This window comes from Watersipora subatra, chromosome 10 (genome assembly GCF_963576615.1).
Source record: "Watersipora subatra chromosome 10, tzWatSuba1.1, whole genome shotgun sequence".
In the NCBI taxonomy this organism is placed as follows: domain Eukaryota; kingdom Metazoa; phylum Bryozoa; class Gymnolaemata; order Cheilostomatida; family Watersiporidae; genus Watersipora; species Watersipora subatra.
The window spans coordinates 27,452,846-27,477,365 of NC_088717.1; the positions used below are offsets into that span (position 1 = coordinate 27,452,846).

The window sequence follows — 24,520 nt, forward strand, 5'->3', positions numbered from 1 at the left end:
AGAAAATCTGTATAAAATTTCACATAATAAAAAAGCATATAATTTCTCACATCTTTTTGCTGTATCTCTCGTAAAATTGCTGACTAACGCAACTCTCATTTAGTTGAAGCAGCTTTGATATTTCTACTTTTTGCCCTAGTTGTCTAGTCAGAAGCATCAGCACTGTACACTGTTATTATTACTATTGTTTAGCAGTAAATGCTAACTGGTTTCAAATCGGTCTGACACGCTATATTATTAACCTCATGTGAAATTACAGGGCTTTTTTCTTCGGCCTATAGTCATCTTTGGACCCGAGGATAGTCGTCTCCTCAAGTCCTACTACAGCATCATGCTCTGCTTGACATTATTCTGCCGCACACTCGCTTTTGCCTCGTTTCTCTACATTGTCATTTGCGCAGGTATTGGACTGTCTCGCAAGATTCCGCCAGCTAATTGCATTACACTGATTTGCTGTTGATTCTAAAACCTGGTTCCCATATCGAAGGCAAGACCCCAGCGGCAATCTTGCGCAGCAAAACACTTGCCGCCCAAGGCGTGGTGGCTAATGTTCACATAAAGCTGCATCGCTGGTGATCGCATGAAAATGGCCGCCAGCTATGCTGTCTCAAAAATGCTAGCCTTCACCTGTACAATACATTTTAGGGAGGTTTTGCCTGCGACTATTCGCGAAAATTGAACAGCGCTGAACTCTTGCGTTGATCGGCGGTACTCGGCGTGTAGGTGCACATTACACCGCTGATAGCCCTGCGGTGCTGTCGCCGGCAAGTGCGGCGTATATGGGAACCATGCTTAAGTCAAATTCATAAAGCCTGTTTATCATGTTTTACATGATAAACAGGCTTTATGACATATGTCATGACAAATGACATATATAATAACATATATCATGTAATACCATGATATATGTCATTGAGATTTCCCCGCAATCATAAGCCATTGTCACTCAACGATGGCAGCCTTGTCTCAACCCTGGAAGTGTTTCTGTCCTTGACTGATTTACTATCATTTTGTTATGCATATGTCCATTAGTATCTTCCTCGCAGATTCTGTTGAGTGTTCTGGGCTTGGCATCTTGCTTATATGTGAACCAATTTGAACCGGGTCTCTTCCAAGCTCTTGCATTCTGTTGACGTTGCGAAGTATACAGTCATTGACTGTCCTCTGGCAGTGTCATCATTATGTCTCCATGACGCGGTTAGTCCACAATTTTGCGTCATCTGCGAGATGGAAACGGTACAGATCCACAAGTGAAAGCAATTTTGGTACTCTCAAATTTTACCAAGTGCTTCATGCTTGCGAAAGATGGAAATGGCTCATCTAAATGATATGCAAGAACATGCTTCGCAAGCTATTCCATTTTAAACATTTTCCACGCTTCAGTTGTTTTTATGTCAATTTGAGTAGTTCTGAATTCGTTGCCATGACTTCTGATAATATAGAAATTCTTACATTTTTTAACACAACACCTGCATTATCCGTATCACGCGAATGTCCATTGAAAGACTTAGCGCTCGGCAACTAAATGTGCACACAATTCCAACTGCGCATCATCCATGTCATAGAAAAATAGTCGATGTCAGCTCACATAAGAATATGATTATACATCTGGTTGCCATGAGAGAACTTACCGGAACATGACTGGCAGACATGGCCATAGGTTCATAGCGATGCTGTGAGCAAATGAGTTACGCGGACACTCGCTGACACTTGTCTAGCTTTGCCAAGTGTTTCGAAGCAAAGCTGAGTGCATGCCATCGAACAACCACACCATTTTAAGCAGCAAACCCATACATTAATGCACATTTACAATTCTAAAATCTTTCAATATTCAAACCTGTTAAGCGACTGGACTGTTTGAAATTGACCTTTTATAACTGTCATGCCGTAGTCGATAGACCCAACAACATAAAGCCATTTGTCATACAGCTACCATTAGATTTCATAAGTATTCTATTTGAACACACTCAGCAGCATTTCTAGCTTTAATCTTCTCTGTAAAAAATTTTGATAAAATATTTTTCGTTTTAAACAGTATCTAGCTTGTTTTATGGTAGATGTTTTCTATTGGTTATCACAGGGAGGTGTGTTTGTCAACCTTGTTATTAGCGCATTATTGGACTTCAATGGTAGTTCAAGTTTTTCTAAGCGTTCGGAAACAATAATTTACTTATTATTCATGTTAACATGATGTTTCCGTAAGCCCCAGGCATAAATTTACATGGCTTTAGGACAGATGGTTTATTTAATTCTTGTTGTATTTAACTGTGAATGGAGTGCATTCTTTATCTTGCTTGTTTATCAGTCACATGTCGGCGTATAACAGCAGGTGTCGTTTCCAGTGTCAGCTACCTAATTCCTTTCATTGTTCCAGTTTTTTACAACAGTGTTTTCAATTGTATTATTTTTAACTATTGCACACGATCAACTAAGTTCTACCCAAGATTGCTAACTTTTGGTTCAACTGTGAAACAGTCATCAATAGATGTCTACAGTAGGAAATGCTTTATTCACCTCAGACCAATGTTGAGCTTATAGAAATTAATTTAGTGTTTGCTTTACTTGAAGTTCATTTCAAAATCCCAGCAAGAATGCTTAGTATTTATTAAGTTTCCAGAGGTTCTGTAAAATTGCCAATTGTATGTAGTTTTATTTAGTGATGTTCGGTAAAGATGGTTGCATGGCCTACAATCTACATGAAGCTAACATTTTTTAAGAAACCAGTGTAAAGGTATGGCCACACGTGACAATTTTATCGTTGATTCTGACCGAAATCACAAAATCAACGAAAAACACAGAATTATTCGGCCGAAATTCACAGAATTGTCAGAGCTGTACATGCACACCGAAATCGTTGACGAAACGCTTTTAATTGGCTAAACAAATTATTAGATAGCACCATTCTAGCAGCTTTCGCAATTTATGTACCATAGTCCAAAACACATAACGCGACGCGCAAGAAAAATATTAACGCGATTTGCCGTAGTAAGTATGATGCACTGACTTGATTACGCTAAAGATGGCAACTCTTTTTACAACGGCACTTTTGCTGCCAAAAAGAAATTGTTATTATTAAAAGAGAAACGATTGTAGCCATGCTGTCCAAACGATAAAAACCAACAATAGCGCAATTTAGGCAGCTGCATCGTATGTACTATGTTGAGTTGCGCTGGTACTTTATTGTGTGTCGTAATAAATGTCTTGGACTATATAAATTGCTAAAGCTGCTAGAATCGTGCTCGCTAATAATTTGTTTAGCCAGTTGAAAGCGTTTCGTCGACGATTTCGGTGTGCATGCGCAGCTCTGACAATTCTGTGAATTCCGGCTGAATAATTCTGTTTTTCGTTGATTTCGTAATTTCGGTCAGAACTAACGATAAAATTGTCACATGTGGCCATATCTTTGGTGTTGCGTTGATGGCTCTGATGAAAAACTAGCGAAATTATTTGTCCTTCAGGTTTACGCATAACAAATTTAATCACAGATTTTACAGTAATAACAGTATTCTGTAAGACTAATTATTATCTGCTATATATTTTACCAACTTAACAAATCAGCTTTCTCTCTACCGATGTGCTGTACAACATTTGTGCACACTTTGACAGCACCGGGATGATTGTTTTAGTAGGTTATTTTAGTCTAAGTGATAACATCTGAAAGACTCAGGTCTTTCAGAAGTCTTTCGTTTCTCAGAAAGAATTTGCAAGTATGTGGCAATCACTACGCGAAACATGAACTGCAGCCAACATATTTCATTGATTTTTCTATAGTGATTCGCAGTTTGTTTTGTGGAAATTACAGTCAGTAGCAGTAAGTGGTCGCAATCCATTTATGCGCTGCATAAATCCATGAGCGCTGTAGGTATTTGAAGGGGTGTGAGTATGTCATGGCTTCATTCGCTTAGTCTGATGAGCTGCCTTGTGCATTTGTAGATATTCATGGTACCGAGAATTCTCGACAGGCAAACTGATGGCATAATCGACTTTACCATATTTTATGCATGCGGGCTTGGACTCGGTTTGTTTTGCCTAGCGTCCTCCCTCTCAGCAACATTTCATGTCAACTATACTGCAGGTATAGCGATGCCTTGCATGCACGAGTTTGCTTTTAGCTTGTGTGTACCGCTCCTTATTAAATGCCTGGCGCTCTGGATTCTCCCTATTTGGTGCATGTCTATAATTCTCTTCCTATCTGCCTTCATCTCCCTACTCAGACGGATATAGATGTGTTTTAATTCAGTTTATTTAAACTTTTGCGACTACTCTTTTTGGTATCACAAAATTTTCGATATTTGTAAAATAATTTCATCGATGATCCAGTTGTCATACCATCTAAATGTTTTTGGTTATACCAGATTTTTATTGGCTTGTAGGAGTTGAAACTTGGTTAAAGGAGATTAATAGTGCTAAAAATTCATAATTTTGGTTCACTACCGCAGGTCAAAGGTCAAAATTAATGTTATTTTATTATGTGTTTGTTGTAGCACTGTTGTTAATATTGTGCTTTACTAACATTTCCAAACTTTGCATATGTCTCAATATTTGTACCATTTCCGGGTATTTGTCCTCCACAACATGCCAGCATTGTGTACATTGTATAGTCCTGGTTTATGGTCTGAGAATGTTGGTCTGTCCGACCTGACAGCTGTTATCTGTGACTTCTTCAGCAGAGTTTACTCAAGTCTTATCGTAATCCATTTCATTTGGTACTCTGTAGTAACCTCTGTTTACTGAAGTATTGGATAAGTGTTGTAGGTCCGCATTCTTCATTTGCCTATTGCAAAAGGAGAAGTTAAACTATAGTAGACCTCCCTTAACACTTCAAGCATCACTTGTCGCTCAGGTGAACTTACAGATACGCGACTATCTGATAGCAATATTCTTGGCTGTTCCTCCAAACTCCTATAGACTACAAACAACTAAAACTACTTTTTTTCAAAAATTTCAACGGATTTACTTTGTCATTTTCTATTGCAAATTTCAGGTTGTCTTTTCTAAAACTTGAAAGTAGAACAGTGTGGTTGTATTATACAGGCTCTCTGTGTCCAAGGGCTCCTAGAACAATTGCGCAGCGATATTCCATCGATAGAACTCCGTTCTGTCTGGGTCTTTTTTCTTGGATTATCTCTTCTTGGCAAGAATCTTGTGCTACTTTCTGCCTTCTCTACAACAAACGCAGCTGGTTCGTCTCAGGGTTTTTAGATTCCTTTGTTCGCTTGTTCCTTTTCACTTTTCGTATCTTTATCTTTTGGTAGTATGCATTGCGATGGGTATTGGCTGCTGGAGCTTGCCCATTCTTAAAGTTTAAAACAACATTCTAGCTTACTAATATGGTTTTTGTCCAGTGCGGCTGTATCGATATTCTTATCCCAACTACCGACATCACCAAATGTTGATTAGAATCTAGTAAAAGCCTTAAAACTATAAAAGCATTTGTATCAGACTTATATTGCTTACTAGCCGAACGTCCAGTGTTGCATCGCTATTAAAAAACAGCTTATGAACAGTGGCAGGTAATGAAGTTGCCTGCCATTAACCTGGCACATCGCCAATGACTAATTTGAGTAAGCTACTATTCGTATTGCTAAACTTACTAATAAGAGCCGTGAGAGCAAGCTTTAGTGACGTTGCGTAATGCAAAGTGCTATGCGTATTTTAACCGACATAATGACTCATATCGCCTAATGAAATCATTGCATTTTGCGTAGCTTAATTGGTTTGGTTATTGCCTGGTGAATAGGAGGTTCCAAGATCCAATCTGGCATGAAACGGATCTTTCATGTATAATTAAATGCCTTGTTTGAAATCAATAGAGGCAAGATCAAGTTTTATAAATCAAAAAGTCAAAAGTGAAATCATATATAGTGTTTCTTTTACACTTAGTTAATTAAAAAGTGATTTCCAATTGCTCTTCTCGTTATGTTGTGTTTTCAGCTTCTTTCGCTTCTTTTCACAATTATCATTAAAAACAAAAAGAATTTAGATCATAAAGTTGATAAATTTGTGTGAACTATAATCTATTTATAGTATGAATTTTGGTGAATACTATCCTTGCATATCTACCTGCTAGTAGTTTTTCAGGTCAGAATACAAACAAGCTTAGCTATTTTTAGGTCAGCATGACAATTTTTTGGGTGAAATGAGTTTTTTCAGGTAAAAATTATTGTTGCCCTACTTATGGTGGATCATCAACTATTTTCTTAGCTGTTTCTGCGATTATAAATTGGTTTAAAAAAAACCCTGTGTGTTAATAATTAAAGTGAATTAACTACTCAAAAAATTTGAGTCTATGAAATGACTTCAACAAGAGAAGAAACTTCAGTTTCAGTAGATTTAATGAGCTGTTGATTAATACTAACAACCTTTAAGTGGTCCATGAAATTCAATGTTTGACAGTGGATCATCCGATGAGATGATATCCATGTTATTACAGAATATGCTGTGAATGCGAAGAACAAAACATTAATGCTACCTGTGAACTATTTCTTTACATATCTGTTACAGCGAGGAAAATGTTTGTCCACATATAAACACTTGTTTTTGTGTGACCATCTCGTAAACCATCAATTTTAGCTAGTTGTCAATATGATGAAATTGGGATGATGTTCATTGGTACTCAAACACTTTCAACCAATCACAATTCTGCCAGTTTTTTCTCTATTGACATTGACTAACAAGCCTGCCAAGCAAGGCCTAATGTTTGTAAACCAGGTAAATCGGCTAATCTTCTATATATAGAAACCTTATACAGTAGGTTGGTTGTCAGACTGTTTGTAATTGAGGTAAATCATCATTTCAATATTCAAATAGCTTGTTTTACCAGCTTTGCCCAGAATTTATCATTCTATTGCTTTGCAGCCCTGCAGTGCTGGCTTCTGTGTTCTGCTTGTACTTATGCTTTCTGCTTGATGTTTCTGTGTTGCTCGTGGTTGCTGTGGTTGCTGTGTTGCGCTCATAATTTGTCATGTCTGCTCATGTGTCTATTTCTATGTACTAACACTAGTATTTTCTGTGTTTTTGTTCTGAATGGTTTGGTTTCATTACAGGAGTAAAGTTCCACGTGACTTGTTTTACTTACCTGTATATATCATTACCTACGTTACATGTGACATGAAATTTAGATCAGTTTTAGCCAAATCTAAACTCTGGTGTGTAGAGGTAGGAATTCAATTGAAGAAAGCATATTTTACAAGTGAATTCTCTATTGGTAAATATAGATAATGTTCGTTTTTTTGAAATTATTCTGTAAAAAGCTGATGGTTATATTTAAACTTGAGATACGAAGCGACTGCAGTACATTGAACAGGTTATGTGTACCACTTTTTTCTGCCCATTTCTTTCCTACAGTTACATTTTCCATAGGTTTACTTTACTCAGCCTGTGATTTTACCCACATGTAGCACAGAAATCACATGTGTCATGTGACTCATGTCATGTGACTCATGTCATATTGAAACATTCCCTCTCAGATTTCTTATACTACGCTATTCAAGCTCTACATTCCAAAGGATTGCGAATCCTGGAAGAGATTGTATGACTAAACCATTAGCATGTAGTTTAATTTATGAGTCGTTTACTATGCCGCGAAGGGATATGGTAGTGCTTTAGCATGAATATGCATTGCAGCTGTGAGGGTCCGTGGAGGAGTCCTAGCGGTCGCCTTCAAAAAGATCCTACATCAGCAGATACAGAGTAAAAGTGTGGGGGAGGTAAGCAAGAAACCAGACAACGACATTATTATTGTTTTCATGTTGCGTTCCATGGGTCGTACTTCCTCCTTTACGAGTGGAAAGAGCCTTGTGTGACAAGTGGAGCAGTCCATTGAGCTTGCGACATACCGAACTTATGGGAAGTTTCTATAGTGCGAAGTGTGAACGGATCATTTCAATGATATCCATAAATCCATACCTAATGCTTTACAGTTGGTCAACCTGTGTGCCAATGATGGACAACGATTGTTTGATGCAACCATGCTTGGGGTTTTCTCCCTTGGCGCTCTAACATCAATCATTGGAGCCGCTTATTCCATATATTTGCTGGGTGCCTGGGGAATCCTGGGATTTGTCACCTTCTTTTCCTTTCTTCCAGTGCAGGTATGTTTGTTAGACAGCTATTACTGTTAACATCTTATTTTAAATATCAAGCAGTGATGGAGCTAACATACTATTGCATTTACAATAAAACACTATGCGTGTCTCTAGCTAGTCAAGGTTTTTTCGTTTCTTTCACTTTATACTGGCAGAGTTTTATTGGAAGGCCGACATGGCTTCACATTATCATTCTATGCTGTGCACCGTGTACCGTGTTAAGCTTTTTAAATTTTGTAATAGTAAGCACAAATGAGGCCCAGTTGACGCGGGCATGTAATGTGTGTGAGTGTGCGTGTGTAAGCAATCCCTCGAAGATCGAGTAGGATGTCTCCTTAGTTTACCACAAGGAAAGGTTGTGCATGTTTTTAAGAACCATGTTCACCAACAATGTCTCTGTGATATCGGTTGGACATGTCTGAGTTCAGTGACGACTGGTGGCATGCCTAGTTGCAGAGAGGAATTTCAGTTTAGATGTCATATCTGTCACCACCAGTAGTCTTTTTTGAGAATTGAATCAAACCTGTTGTTTACAGGTCAGAGGTTCTAGACCACTAGGCCACGGCTGCAAAACATTAAATATTTAGATGTCAGATATTAAGTATTTAGATTAAATATTTTTCAACAAATAGTCTGTTCACGACAGCCAGATAAGTACCATTTCTTGTGTGAGTTTTACAGGCTCGCCCATTACACTTTGTGGGATTGCATTATTATAAGTCCAATGTTGAGTGCATGGGAGCAGCTACTAGTACAGTGGCATTATCTTGTGTTTACAAACAAGATGTCATCTTTGATGGGTTGAAAGTGTTCGCTTCAATTTGCCACTTTGTAATAATGTGTTAGTAAACGCAGACATAACTTTGTTGTTTTACAGGTCCTGCTCTCCAAAGTCATTTTTAACATGCGTAGAAAAGCCATTCCCATAACAGACAAAAGGGTGAAGCTCATGAGTGAAATCATCACAGCCATTAAATTAGTCAAGATGTATGCCTGGGAAAAATCCTTTGCCAAGAAGATCAGCAGTAAGTGCCCACAACTCCCAGCTTTTTTTTAAATACAGTCGGATCTGCTTGTAATCACTTGCCATACAAATTTTCCAGCTTGGTATAAAATTTTATGCAAGTATAGTAAATAACATAAATGTAAAATTCGCGCAAATTATTTGGCTCTACTCACAATGTTCAATGTTTGTTGACACATTTTATTTTCGTATGTGAAAATAAAAAGGCTTGTAAAAATTCAAAATTAAATGTGCAAAATATAGAAATGAATAATTGTATATCTGTTTAGACTTTGTCTATGATAAGATGCTCAGTTTCTCAATGACCAGCTCTGACCTCTGAATATGCACTCTGACCTCTGAATATGCACTCTGACCTCTGAATATACACTCTGACCTCTGAATATGCACTCTGACCTCTGAATATGCATACGGTCTTCCACTCCTCTTCTGAAGTCGCCGAGTTAATTTAAGAACAGAAACCATGTTTTATGGATTATTACCTTAATAATACCTGTTTTCTGTATATTGACCAATAATGTAAGTAGAGTGTTGTGCTTCAATAATGCAATTCTGCTTTCACCAAGTGTAAAAACATTTCAGAATATATCTAATTAGCCCAATCCAAGGCAGGGTGGATTATAATAGTGTAATAGTGGGAAACACGGATGTAGGTATTACACCCTCGCATAGTTCTAGTGGATATATTCCTCATAAATTTCTCACGTCGCTGACCATTGTGCAGATATTCGTAAAGATGAGAGAAAGATTCTGGCTAAATCACTGATGGTACAGAGTCTCTCTGCAATCCTTCCAACTACAGTTCCTATCTTTTCCTCAGCTTTCACCTTCCTTGCAATGACCTGCACCGGCGTTGATCTTACATCTACCCAGGTAGGCGCTAGGGGCTCTGCTCAACCTTATGTTAATCCTGATGGTTTATGAGAAGGGCCTTGTCTTAGCATGTCTTAATATGCGTTAGCATATCAACTACGAAATTCGATGGTGAACAAGATGAATATTAAGACAGCTGCTCTAAGTAACTGCACTATAGCTAGTAAAAGACATGCGTATAGGTATAGCTCACTCAACGAAGACGCGAGAAACAGATTGCAAGAACAGTGAAGGCTTGGATACATGACTTGACGACATGCATGACTGAGACGTAATGTATATAGATATTTGCTGTGGCTACACATGATGTTATTAAACGACTCTTCATATTTGCAATTGGCCAATGAAAAGTGGTCTCAGTCGTGTCAAGGCCATGGCATTCTTTTTATTTACATAGTCAAACATCATATTTATTGTTTAATATGTATAATCATATTTATTGTTTAATATGTATAATCATCATATTTATTGTTTAATATGCATAATCAGCAATATGTTATTTGTGACTTCAGTGCAGTTATTATTGTTGTTATATTTTGATGAAGGACAAAATACTACGCATCAAGGATGAAGATCGGCTCAATTCCAAAGTAATTCGAGTTCTTGAATCAGACGATAAAAAAGATTTGGGATTTAAAAGATTTAATGATCTACATATGTGTAGATGTAGTAAGCTAAGGAGGATATCTATAGAGTTATTTCATAGTATTACTAGATCAAAAGTTAAGTCTATTGAACGCTGGACATAGGCTGACATTGTCGAACTTATCTGGCGGATAGATGAGTGCAGCTACCTATACTACAGCAACTGCATCTTTTATCTGTCGGCTATTGGCCTTTTCAGCCTGTTCAGCCAGTTTCAGGTTAGATAAGGCGAAGCAACAGTAACTGTTGATGAATTTGTGTTGACTCGAGGCACCATTGCAGGCGCGGCTGTAGGCTGCGCGACCTATAATCAGTTAAGTGTAACTCCTGATATTTTGCAGGGCTATAGAGAAGAGGGCAGTTTTGTAATTCAACATTATGAAAATAGATTATTACATAGTTTTAGAGGCTGGTTCATTTCAAAGTGCTATCATTAGAGCCATTAAACACTTCAGACCTTAAAGGAAGACGTTGATCATCGTTGATCATCGTATAACATGACATACCATTATAACGAGTCGTTATGTCCTGTCATATAAAGACATTTGTTCATAGATAGTAACATATGGTGTGGTTCCCACATATCAGTGGATAACATACAGGATTTTGAGAAAAGAATGTTCCAGTTTGTCATGGTGAAGGGAAGATAACAAATTTTTCAGAAAAATATGGGCCTTTAGCTACAGGCAAACATATTTTACTGTTATATGGTAAATGTAATTGTGATATTATTAATGTTGTAGGCGTTTGTCTTTATCTCTCTGCTTAATGCTCTGAGATTCTCTCTCGGAGTTATGCCCCACAGCATGAAAGCTTTGGCTGAAGGTCGTCATGCCTGTCAAAGAATGAAGGTAGGCCGAGTATCTTGTAATTTATAATAGTAAAATATAATTACACTACTAGGTCTATTGCGATTATGGCTAGCAACCCAAACCGTGTTTTGCAAACAACTCCAGCCAAATTTGTTGTTTATTATTCTTTAATTAAATGCTTAAATATGTTTAAATTGTACTGTTAACAATGCTCGAACTGCAGATCAAGGAAGCAAATCTCAATTTAACCATAATCTCATATGAAATGTGAAAAAATTATAGTTTATTAACCATTGTATAAATTTACAATATCCAATATCCTTGAAAGAGTCACAACACTGCGTACTCAGACGACTTTAGAATAAAATTCTGGTTCAAAGCGTAGTTGAACCTCAATATCACTGTAGTTAATACAGAAGCTGTGTACATGTATATACAAACTAGTTGAATGTTTTCCTTGAAAGCAGGATTGATTTAGTTCGAATGTAACTTTTCATATAGAAGTAGTGCCATTCTCAGGTAACTTTTAGATTAACTAGATCTGTTTAAAACACTTTTTCGATTATGCCAGGACCTGCTTATTGCCGAAGATGAAAAGATGGATATAGGTCCTATCAGAGACTCTAACAATTTAGTGGAAATATCTGGAGGATCGTTTGGCTGGGCAGCTGGAAGTAAAACCGTTCAAGGTATTCCGTTCAAAGTTTAATTAAAACTTGTAGTTATTGCTCTATCTTTCTTGTTAGCAGACCAGTTTGTTTAAATAGCAATCTTGACTTAAGAAAACTATATTCCTAGAAAATCCTGATACGCCTATGGCTAATGGCATAGCTAAACCGCAGGGAAATGGTACATCAGCAGCAATAAAGAATGGGAAACCAAAGAATGGACAAGCAGGAGGGTTTACGGTTGCAGAGCTCGAGCCACTAGATGGAGGGAAGGCCGATACTATTGTCACCCTAAAAAACATCACCATGTCTCTCAAGCATGGTAACCTCGTGGGCATATGCGGCGCAGTTGGCAGCGGTAAAACATCCCTGATACAGGCCATGCTAGGGATGGTAAGTGATTTAACCCGGGCAACTTATGGTTTTAGATGCATGTTTCAAGTGATCAGCGCAGATGAAAGTTTGAAACTTACAAACAGCCCTCGGCTCTTGTCTGTTAAAAAACGACAACACAAATAGTAATATCAAGGGCTTGCGGATGAAGAGCTGACAACTCCATATGCAATGACCCTTTTTTTACAGATGAGAAAGACCAGTGGTACCATTGCAATAAACAAGGAGAAAAAGATTGCATACGTCTCACAGCAGGCCTGGATCATGAATGCTACTGTGAGAGAAAATATTATCTTCGGAAACGAGTTTGATGAAGATAGGTAGGAAAGCTGCCGTCATGTCGCAACAAACTGGTTTGAGAATCACTAAAATAGTTTAGATTAAGCGAGCGTCTCCTAATGAACATTATGTTGTAGGTACAACGAGGTAGTGGAGGCTTGCGCTCTCCGTGCAGATTTCACTCAATTGGCTGCTGGAGATAAGACAGAGATTGGAGAACGAGGAATCAATTTGTCTGGCGGACAGAAACAGAGGATGAGTATTGCGAGAGCCGTTTACAGGTATATTTAACTTTTCCTTCGTATTTACAGTTTGCTGTAGCTTGTAGACGTAAAAAGCCTTGCAAGTCTACTCATCTACTCGTACTATTCTGTAGCGACTCTGATATCATTTTGTTGGATGATCCGCTGTCTGCTGTTGATGCTCATGTTGGTCAGCACATCTTCCAAAATTGTCTCAAAGGTTTCCTCAAAGATAAGACGATTCTCTTTGTCTCGCATCAACTTCAGGTATAACTAAAATTCAAAGTTATAATTTTCTTTTAAACTACATGAGAAGTACATAGTGTTTGAACTATAGACAAAAATGGTATACAGTGTATTCATACATATGCCTGTGTGTGACAGTGTACAGTGTTTGTTGCCTTGCATATTTATATGCACTCAGGCGATATTCTCTCATGTACTTATATTGAAGTGTGTGAATTGTTCTGTGTATAAGCCATGTATCAACTATAGTCAATTGTTTTGCTATTTTTAGTTCATGATGGGCTGTGACTATGTTTTGGTTATGAAAGATGGTTGCATCCACCAGGAGGGAACCCATGATAAGCTCATGGCAGATGAAAATGGAGAATATTCTTCCCTCATTAAATCTTTTCATGATGCTGAGGTGAAAGAGAGTGAACAGCAAGTAACCACATCAGCGGTCGTCGGTAGGTTACACGCGCTGAAACTTTTACCATTTGGTTTTGTCTTCTCACTCTTCTTGTCCCGTCACTCAATTGCTTTTTGTGTGATTCGCATTTCAAACACTAATTCCACTTCTCTATTCGAAGTTGTTACCTAACGGACTCAAGTTTGCTGTGCGGTTTTAATTTCAAGTTTATTACGAGTTCTAGACTGTGACTATTAACTTCCACAACATTTGTCTCCAAAGAATCTTTTTTAAAGAGAGAAGGTTAATATTCGCAAACAACTGGAGCACATCTGCAAGCAATTGAGGGGTTTCAACTTTGAATGCGAATTCTAAGAGGTCACGGTGCACGCTTTTCTAATCTCTCCATACTAGCAATCTAGTTACTAAATACTAAATTTAAATGCTAATTTCTGTTCTTCTATGGTTGCTTTGTTTTAGACTCAGTTTTAGAGAGGCAACTCTCAAAACAAAGTAAGTATTGGAAACTCGCCAACTGGGTTTCATTTTTATGGTTAGTTTACCCTCTTGATGGTCTAATTGTCGTTGGAGGGCTCAATATTTTTATCATATGGAACTAGCGGTTGATGTTGGTTTCTGGCTGCCTAACTCTACTTTATTTGCAGTTTTTCATATTCACTGTTAGAGCAATTCCTAGATTCAACCCATCTAGGATGGTACTTAGCTGAAAATGTATGTTTTTAAATGAGATTTTTATGAAGAATGTCTCATAATGCTCTCAGCATGTTAGTAGCATGTCTAATGCTAGGAGTTGCACGTCCCAGCCATTATCGTACATGCTTGAACCTTGATCTACGTGTCAATGCGAATTGTATTCCCACAAATACTATAACGCTGGTTTGTTTCGTAAGGTCTTCACTCGAGGCCTCACTCTGTCCACTCAGTGGCGAGTGACTCGCCTCTTTCTGGTAAGGTTGTACCTTCATTTCACCGCTTTATAGCGTTCATTTTGAATAACCCTTGACTGACAATCTTAGATAAGCATGCTCTGCCCCTATGAGTTTACGAGCTCTCGCCAAGTCTATCACATACACAGTTAACTGTTCTTTTGCTCCACATGATTCCACGAGAGATTCACTTCCTCTCACTGCTCATTTATTAAAAGTTAATTTTACTAATTTATTCACTATTCATTTGAACAATTAACTTAACAGCTCTCATAATATTATGATTATATGTTCACATCCTACATAACTGCCTTGCTGAATACTTATCACATTAAATCCACCGAATCGTACCGAATAATATTTCTCCATAGTTTTTAATGTAGCTACTAGTTTTAGCTATAGTCTAGTAGTTTATCTAGCTGTTGTGGTGACCTCTGACCTCGTATCTCTGAATGTTGTGTTTGTTCCTAACTTGCTCGTTCATATCTCGCGTTACCTGTTTGTTTCTGATTGTTCTTGCGCATGGTTTGGCATTAAATTAAAAACACAAAATGTTAGTAGAGTTTATCAGAAAGTATTAGTATTTTTCTACCATTTGCAATTGTATTTGATGTTTGAGGTGATCTGACTGCCAGGATGTTTTCAAATCAAAATCTGTAATACTTGATCACGGTGAAAACATGCAGAAGAAAAACACGTGCAAAGTGACGTTACTAGTTACCATTGCAATAACTGATATCGGCTATTGTGTTCAAGTTGCCATGTTGCGCACCTCTATTCTGTTGGTCTCTTTGCAATTATAGACATCTCAATCTATAGACATCTCAATCTATAGACATCTCAATCTATGGACATCCCAATCTATAGACATCTCAATCTATAGACATCTCAATCTATAGACATCTCAATCGCGCTTCGCTTGATCTGAGTGTTTTAATCAAGATCAAGTTTTGTCGATTTTAATCTTGGAACATTCTGACAGTCAGACCACCTCAAGCATCAAAAACAATCTCAAATGATAAAAAGATACCAGTACTTTCTGACCAAATCTACATCTAAGACATAATCTTTGCTCATTCATAATGCATATTATGTTTCCTCAGTTTCCTGTTTAGTTATAGCATTAAACTCATCTTTTCTATTCTCTTTGTTGACACTTGAATGTCTAATGTGCAGGAGCAGCAGCTGCCACCCACAGCATCAGCACTGAGAATTTAGCGTCAAAAAGAAAATCGACTCGAAATTCTGGTGAGTCCCTACTTATTAACTCTCTCACGACGACAACCTTTAGCACCTATATGCTATCTACATATACACCGACAGTTCTAAATCTTGCCCTAAGAAATTTAGGACATTTGGTTATCATTTCGTCAAAAACTAAGTCAGTTGAGATTAAGTTGAGATCACGTGTATCTATTATAAGGACAATTATTCCAAGCTGAGGAATAATGCGTGGATTTTAAGCCAAGGGCAGCAACCGGGCTACAGTGGCAAGGTGGCTGCATGGTAGCCAGGTTGCCGCCCTTGGCTTAAATTCCATTTAAATGGGCTCCATTATAATGAGGTGCAATCATCTATCTTAACATCTCAGGCGGGAGGATGGACACGGCTATTTTTAGAGTAAAGATTTACACTGGCTCAAGTTATTAAATCTCATTGGGTAAAGAAACTTAGCCAATGGCAACTACACTACCTGTCACTGTTTATAAACTTAGCCAATGGCAACTACACTACCTGTCACTGTTTATAAACTTAGCCAATGGCGACTACACTACCTGTCACTGTTTATAAACTTAGCCAATGGCAACTACACTACCTGTCACTGTTTATAAACTTAGCCAATGGCAACTACACTACCTGTCACTGTTTATAAACTTAGCCAATGGCAACTACACTACCTGTCACTGTTTATAAACTTAGCCAATGGCGACTACACTACCTGTCACTGTTTATAAACTTAGCCAATGGCAACTACACTACCTGTCACTGTTTATAAACTTAGCCAATGGCGACTACACTACCTGTCACTGTTTATAAACTTAGCCAATGGCAACTACACTACCTGTCACTGTTTATAAACTTAGCCAATGGCAACTACACTACCTGCCACTGTTTATAAACTTAGCCAATGGCAACTACACTACCTGCCACTGTTTATAAACTTAGCCAATGGCAACTACACTACCTGTCACTGTTTATAAACTTAGCCAATGGCGACTACACTACCTGTCACTGTTTATAAACTTAGCCAATGGCAACTACACTACCTGTCACTGTTTATAAACTTAGCCAATGGCAACTACACTACCTGTCACTGTTTATAAACTTAGCCAATGGCAACTACACTACCTGTCACTGTTTATAAACTTAGCCAATGGCAACTACACTACCTGTCACTGTTTATAAACTTAGCCAATGGCGACTACACTACCTGTCACTGTTTATAAACTTAGCCAATGGCAACTACACTACCTGTCACTGTTTATAAACTTAGCCAATGGCAACTACACTACCTGCCACTGTTTATAAACTTAGCCAATGGCAACTACACTACCTGCCACTGTTTATAAACTTAGCCAATGGCAACTACACTACCTGTCACTGTTTATAAACTTAGCCAATGGCAACTACACTACCTGTCACTGTTTATAAACTTAGCCAATGGCAACTACACTACCTGTCACTGTTTATAAACTTAGCCAATGGCAACTACACTACCTGTCACTGTTTATAAACTTAGCCAATGGCAACTACACTACCTGTCACTGTTTATAAACTTAGCCAATGGCAACTACATTACCTGTCACTGTTTATAAACTTAGCCAATGGCAACTACACTACCTGTCACTGTTTATAAACTTAGCCAATGGCAACTACACTACCTGTCACTGTTTATAAACTTAGCCAATGGCAACTACACTACCTGTCACTGTTTATAAACTTAGCCAATAGCAACTACACTACCTGTCACTGTTTATAAACTGTTTGAAATCTTCAACAAATGTGTAGCATAAGAAGTAAGAAATGTTTTGTCAGCAATCTGTTTCAGCTATCCCTCTAGCTTTCAACTATATGAATTATGCATTGGCCAAACATACACAGAAATAACCAAACGCCGTCATTTAAAAGTTAGAATGGTAAATGTTGTATATGCTGATTTAAATATTTTTGTGGGCAAATATTTTTATTACATGCGCAACTTTAGGGATTCATCTAGTAATTTTTTATTAGAGATTGGGAATCTGCGTTTTGGTCAAACTGCAAAAATGATAACGTTTCTATTTTGCATCCTGTTTCATTAAATTAAAAAAGAAAACTGCTCTTGTTTTTCAAATGCATTGATTCTTGTGCTGAATTTTCTGTGGATGGCAATGAGTTTGATGTTAAAGCTCTTTGACAGAAATTCCAGCATTTACAGCAAAATTACCGAGTGTATGTCAGCAGAAACTTTTCAGCATGAATTAATTCCATCAAAATGAGCAGCAATAAAATTTTGTAGTTTAAACTAAATTTCTAGTACTTACATGTCAGCAGCGCAAATAAACCAACTTTTTTGGGGTTGTCTATCCTTGTTCGGTATCTTTTTGCAGAAAGTGAAGGCAAGCCTGTTATGTCCCTTTCTGTACGCAACTTGGCGGAGGAGCATCTTGATGGCGATGGCATGAGACAGAGAACTCTTTCTATAGCAAGCATGAAAAGTGCTCATAGCGTTGCATCCAAAAACATGGCTCGTAGTTTACGGGTTCGTTGTTAGTCAATGCGCAATAAAGTCATTTATTATCTTTCATCCAGCGAGCATTAGCAGTTTCACTCATTGATGGATGGTGTTGGTCGACTGCATTAAACAAATCACATACTCTACTTTTTCCATTATCGTTGCACTAGTGTGAGCCAAATGGGAACCAGGTAAATGCTTTTGTAGAGACTTGATGCCAATGCGGACATCATATCAGGCAGCGTTGTTGACCTTGCTAGCATAGCTGATCCGGATGACCTGGAGTTCAACGAGAATAACAATGATGATGCACCGACTGGTAAGGTTTTCTCATCTTGTCTTCACTGATCTCTCTTCGCATTGCTTCTAGTGATGATCTCTCGGTTATTGTTTTTCGTCGTCTCAACTCAATTGCTGTTTCCATGATGCGGATTTAGAGTTGTGCGCATGTTGAGCTACCGTGTGATGAGTGTTTCATCGGACATTTGCATGTTGAGCTACCATGTGATGAGTGTTTCATCGGACATTTGCATGTTGAGCTACCGTGTGATGAGTGTTTCATCGGACATTTGCATGTTGAGCTACCGTGTGATGAGTGTTTCATCGGACATTTGCATGTTGAGCTACCGTGTGATGAGTGTTTCATTGGACATTTGCATGTTGAGCTACCGTGTGATGAGTGTTTCATCGGACATTTGCATGTTGAGCTACCGTGTGATGAGTGTTTCATCGGACATTTGCATGTTGAGCTACCGTGTGATGAGTGTTTCATTGGACATTTGCATGTTGAGCTACCGTGTGATGAGTGTTTCATCGGACATTTGCATGTTGAGCTACCGTGTGATGAGTGTTTCATCGGACATTTGCATGTTGAGCTACCGTGTGATGAGTGTTTCATCGGACATTTGCATGTTGAGCTACCGTGTGATGAGTGTTTCATCGGACATTTGCATGTTGAGTTACCGTGTGATGAGTGTTTCATCGGACATTTGCATGTTGCCAATTAACGCGGAAGCTTTATTGAAAAATATATGGATTTTTAAATCAGAGGTCATAGCGCTGCATTCGTGTCTCAGTTAACAGTACGCTTTCGAAATAGGAATGTCTGAACTGTGGAGAATGTTTAAACTTGTATAGTTTGCGCATCATTTTCTTGCGCATCATTTGCAACACTGTTTCCATTTTGCACAAGTATGAAACATTCAGTAAAATTTTCCAAATAACAAAACTCGCTTGACTTACGGGTTTTTGCTGTTTTCATCTTGTGGATGATGGAAACTTGCAGACTAACTGCGTCATGGGAACATGTTGTCATGGGAACATAATGTATAGTAGATTAGATATTTACTCTAGAAAGTGTTTGTGGTTATTTAGGAGTTCTGACAAAGGGGGAAGACATGGAGTCAGGACAAGTGAAGATGTCAACATATTACAACTATATAGAGGCGGCTGGCGGCATTTGTGTAGTTGGGCTCGTCTTCTTCGCTGTGATTTTTGCGATGTCTGTTCACTCTTTTACCAACTACTTCCTTGGGTACTGGCTGAATCAGGGCTCGGGGGTGAGTCAGCATTGTACTCTCATACTCCTCTATATACTCTGTTATTGCTTTATAGTAGGAGGTTTGACTAGCGTTAATACATCTCACCAGATGAATGATAGAAATATTATAAACAGCGACCTAAAGGTATTTCTGCTAGTGAAATCCTTCAACACTGGACCAATTATATTTTTGGCTACTATATTTTTATATTAGGTAATGTCTGCCTGCATTTTGGTCAAACTGCAAAAAACGATGGTGTTTTTTTGCATCCAGTTTCACTCAACCTTAAAATATTAAACATTCCTTTCGTTTTTAAAATCATTGACTCTTAAGTTATGTTTTGATTTTTAAGTTGTATGACAGAAAATCTGCTCTTGCAGCAAAAATGCCGAGTGTCAGCAATAAAATAGTAGGCAAGAAAAAGCAAGGAAATCTCTAGTGAAATGGTTGATATTTGCTATACAAACAGTCAATAGACTAAGCTAATGCGTGTAGCTAAGTTAGCGAGTGTGGGTTATAGTTATTTGGATAGATCTAACTCTTATATCTGACACCTGTCTCTTGTTCTGGTAGAGCCAGATGATATCTGTCTCATTTATGAGTCTATCTACTTGCAGGGCTACATGTTAAATATCACAACTGAAGATGGAAACTATACACAGGTTGAGTCTGACAGCCTTCTCTACAATGAAAAGCTTTCTTTATATCAAGCCATCTATGGCATCAGCCTTATCGGAGTCATTATCTTCTCTATTATTAAATCTGTCGTGTACATGAGGGTAAGTCTGAGATCATATCCTATACAGTACAATCTGCTGCTTATCGATGATGCACCTGAATAATTTTGGGCATCTTTAGCCAGAGCTTTATGATAGAAAGATAATTACAGCGTACTTGGCTTTGCTTCTCTACAAATATTACACCTCTTCTTTAATATTGCAAATATGAAATCAAATTCATCGTCAAGTAGGCTATGAAAGTGTTAGCTTTCATGACTAATACCTATACAAAAGTTTTATTCTCAAATTGATGTGTTGACTTAGCATGGCTTCCATTGCATTCTCTCCATTTTCATGCTACAAAGATGTCCTTTCTAGTGGTCAAGATTCCTCTGAAAATATAATTGCATGCAAATTTACATACAGTCAGAAAGGACTAAATGTAGAAATCTTTTTAGTAATTCTATATGATTTTCATGCTAAAGTGAAAGTAGGTCCATGAATTAGGGGATGCTGTTTGAACTGTTGTTAGTAACTGTTGTTGTCTATATCAATTTACAATGTCAACTGCACTTATCAAGCCATTTATATTTAAATGTTTTGTATTCATCAGCATTGATGATTTTTGTTACATTCTAAGATTACATTGAAGGATGATTTGGTGGCAAACTGTTCTAACGATTACTCCTGACCATGATATTACTAACTGATTACTGTGTCCATGAGTATGAGGCGCCTTGCTGGCATTAAACTGTTCTAACGATTACACCTGACCATGATATTACTAACTGATTACTGTGTCCATGAGTAGGAGGCGCCTTGCTGGCATTAAACTGTTCTAACAATTACACCTGACCATGATATTACTAACTGATTACTGTGTCCATGAGTAGGAGGCACCTTGCTGGCATTAAACTGTTCTAACGATTACACCTGACCATGATATTACTAACTGATTACTGTGTCCATGAGTAGGAGGCGCCTTGCTGGCATTAAACTGTTCTAACGATTACACCTGACCATGATATTACTAACTGATTACTGTGTCCATGAGTATGAGGCGCCTTGCTGGCATTAAACTGTTCTAACGATTACACCTGACCATGATATTACTAACTGATTACTGTGTCCATGAGTAGGAGGCGCCTTGCTGGCATTAAACTGTTCTAACGATTACACCTGACCATGATATTACTAACTGATTACTGTGTCCATGAGTAGGAGGCGCCTTGCTGGCATTAAACTGTTCTAACGATTACACCTGACCATGATATTACTAACTGATTACTGTGTCCATGAGTAGGAGGCGCCTTGCTGGCATTAAACTGTTCTAACGATTACACCTGACCATGATATTACTAACTGATTACTGTGTCCATGAGTATGAGGCGCCTTGCTGGCATTAAACTGTTCTAACGATTACACCTGACCATGATATTACTAACTGATTACTGTGTCCATGAGTAGGAGGCGCCTTGCTGGCATTAAACTGTTCTAACAATTACACCTGACCATGATATTACTAACTGATTACTGTGTCCATGAGTAGGAGGCGCCTTGCTGGCATTAAACTGTTCTAACGATTACACCTGACCATGATATTACTAACTGATTACTGTGTCCATGAGTAGGAGGCGCCTTGCTGGCATTAAACTGTTCTAACGATTACACCTGACCATGATATTACTAACTGATTACTGTGTCCATGAGTAGGAGGCACCTTGCTGGCATTAAACTGTTCTAACGATTACACCTGACCATGATATTACTAACTGATTACTGTGTCCATGAGTAGGAGGCACCTTGCTGGCATTAAACTGTTCTAACGATTACACCTGACCATGATATTACTAACTGATTACTGTGTCCATGAGTAGGAGGCACCTTGCTGGCATTAAACTGTTCTAACGATTACACCTGACCATGATATTACTAACTGATTACTGTGTCCATGAGTAGGAGGCACCTTGCTGGCATTAAACTGTTCTAACGATTACACCTGACCATGATATTACTAACTGATTACTGTGTCCATGAGTAGGAGGCACCTTGCTGGCATTAAACTGTTCTAACGATTACACCTGACCATGATATTACTAACTGATTACTGTGTCCATGAGTAGGAGGCGCCTTGCTGGCATTAAACTGTTCTAACGATTACACCTGACCATGATATTACTAACTGATTACTGTGTCCATGAGTAGGAGGCGCCTTGCTGGCATTAAACTGTTCTAACGATTACACCTGACCATGATATTACTAACTGATTACTGTGTCCATGAGTAGGAGGCACCTTGCTGGCATTAAACTGTTCTAACGATTACACCTGACCATGATATTACTAACTGATTACTGTGTCCATGAGTAGGAGGCGCCTTGCTGGCATTAAACTGTTCTAACGATTACACCTGACCATGATATTACTAACTGATTACTGTGTCCATGAGTAGGAGGCACCTTGCTGGCATTAAAAAGATGAACATCTTACAAAAAGCTTCCTACAAAGATAACTTTTAATGTTTGTAGTATTTCAAAATCACCTCAAATGTACGTTGATGGTGTACGTACGTTGATGGTGTACGTTTGTATATTATTTTCTGTCACTTTAGACTTCACTGATGGCATCATCAAATCTACATGACAAAGTGTTCCGGAAGCTTGTAGCGAGTCCAATGAGTTTCTTTGACATTACTCCTTCTGGCCGCATCCTAAACAGATTCTCTAAGGATATGGATGAAAGTAGGTTGGCATATGTTAGCAAGTAAACACTTGTGGCATGAATTCTTATTTCGTTAATCAGCCAGTTCTTAGCATATTAGTTTATGGATGCTTCTTTAGGACCATCAGTGTACTAAAAGCATGCCACCTCTGATATCTTGCAGCTGCCAAGAATGATATTATTAGGCAGGCGGAAAATATTAGGAGCTTACACGATATACGAGCAGCAGATACTCCGTTGGAAAAAATGATACACAAGCTTTTTAAGAAAAATGCCTCTCTTGCCTCCTTAAAATATATTAAGTTACAACTGTTGGATGAGATGAACAGCAAGTTACACCACTGTGACACTCTGTTACGTTGAGAGTACACCTTTTAACTGACAGCCTATAGAAGGAATCTTTTGTTGAACACATTAAGATAGTTTACAATTAGCAGCAGTGCTGTCTCACATTAACCATCTGGCTTCACTGTAAGAATATTTGTAACCTTCGACCTTACTTTTGAATGCGCAAGCGGCTTATAAAGATGTAAATGCTTTCGTTACAAAATTAAATATAAATATACTATTTTGACAGATTACAGCTTAAATAGGAAATACCTTTTCATTCACCATAATTTGGAGATTATGATGAAACCGTAATTTGTAAATTCATCAAACCTAAGAGATAATATGAACGTTACTAATAAAGGTTACTAATGATGCAAAGTGAGTAGTTCAATTTCACCAGACTCCGCAACCAGCTGTTTGACTGCTCTGGTAACCTTCTGATTGGTTGTTAGCAGCCAAAGATCGCCTACTGATTGGTTGTAAATAGCCTTGATAACCTTTTGATTGGCTGCTAGCGGTCTAAGATTGACTGCTGATTGGCAGCTAGCATCCATGATAGCCTATTGATAACCACGACAGAATTTATAGTTTGCTCTGTTTAAAGTTCTTTGCACTAGTTGACTCTGACATCTACCTCTTTGTTGCTGACATATTATATAGGAGAGACAATTCTTATAAGGTGTTTTTTTGTAGTTGATGTCAACTTACCTTTCATGTCTGAGCAGTTTGTGACAAACTCTTGTGTGATTCTGATCACCGTCGGTATTATCGGGAGCGTCTTTTACTACTTCCTTATCGCCATGGTTCCTATTATCATTATATTCGTCCTGCTCTACAACGTCTGCTCCAAGGGTATCCGTAACCTTAAAAGGTGGGCAATAGCAACTCTCT

At 38.1% G+C, this 24,520-nt stretch overlaps 1 protein-coding gene across 1 annotated transcript in view; it reads left to right on the plus strand.

Annotated features, from left to right (window-relative positions):
• Window positions 1-24,520, plus strand: part of LOC137405879 (ATP-binding cassette sub-family C member 5-like) — a 50,171-nt gene that overhangs the window by 16,834 nt on the left and 8,817 nt on the right. The window contains exons 5-24 of the mRNA XM_068092319.1: window positions 3,934-4,075; window positions 7,627-7,709; window positions 7,923-8,093; window positions 8,965-9,112; window positions 9,836-9,984; window positions 11,373-11,480; window positions 12,013-12,130; window positions 12,240-12,502; window positions 12,692-12,822; window positions 12,919-13,062; window positions 13,158-13,290; window positions 13,541-13,715; window positions 14,138-14,170; window positions 15,781-15,852; window positions 18,195-18,346; window positions 18,527-18,638; window positions 19,694-19,878; window positions 20,478-20,639; window positions 23,190-23,319; window positions 24,323-24,500. Of these exons, the coding sequence (XP_067948420.1) occupies window positions 3,934-4,075; window positions 7,627-7,709; window positions 7,923-8,093; window positions 8,965-9,112; window positions 9,836-9,984; window positions 11,373-11,480; window positions 12,013-12,130; window positions 12,240-12,502; window positions 12,692-12,822; window positions 12,919-13,062; window positions 13,158-13,290; window positions 13,541-13,715; window positions 14,138-14,170; window positions 15,781-15,852; window positions 18,195-18,346; window positions 18,527-18,638; window positions 19,694-19,878; window positions 20,478-20,639; window positions 23,190-23,319; window positions 24,323-24,500 (2,789 nt within the window). The remainder of the gene's footprint in view (window positions 1-3,933; window positions 4,076-7,626; window positions 7,710-7,922; window positions 8,094-8,964; window positions 9,113-9,835; window positions 9,985-11,372; window positions 11,481-12,012; window positions 12,131-12,239; window positions 12,503-12,691; window positions 12,823-12,918; window positions 13,063-13,157; window positions 13,291-13,540; window positions 13,716-14,137; window positions 14,171-15,780; window positions 15,853-18,194; window positions 18,347-18,526; window positions 18,639-19,693; window positions 19,879-20,477; window positions 20,640-23,189; window positions 23,320-24,322; window positions 24,501-24,520) is intronic.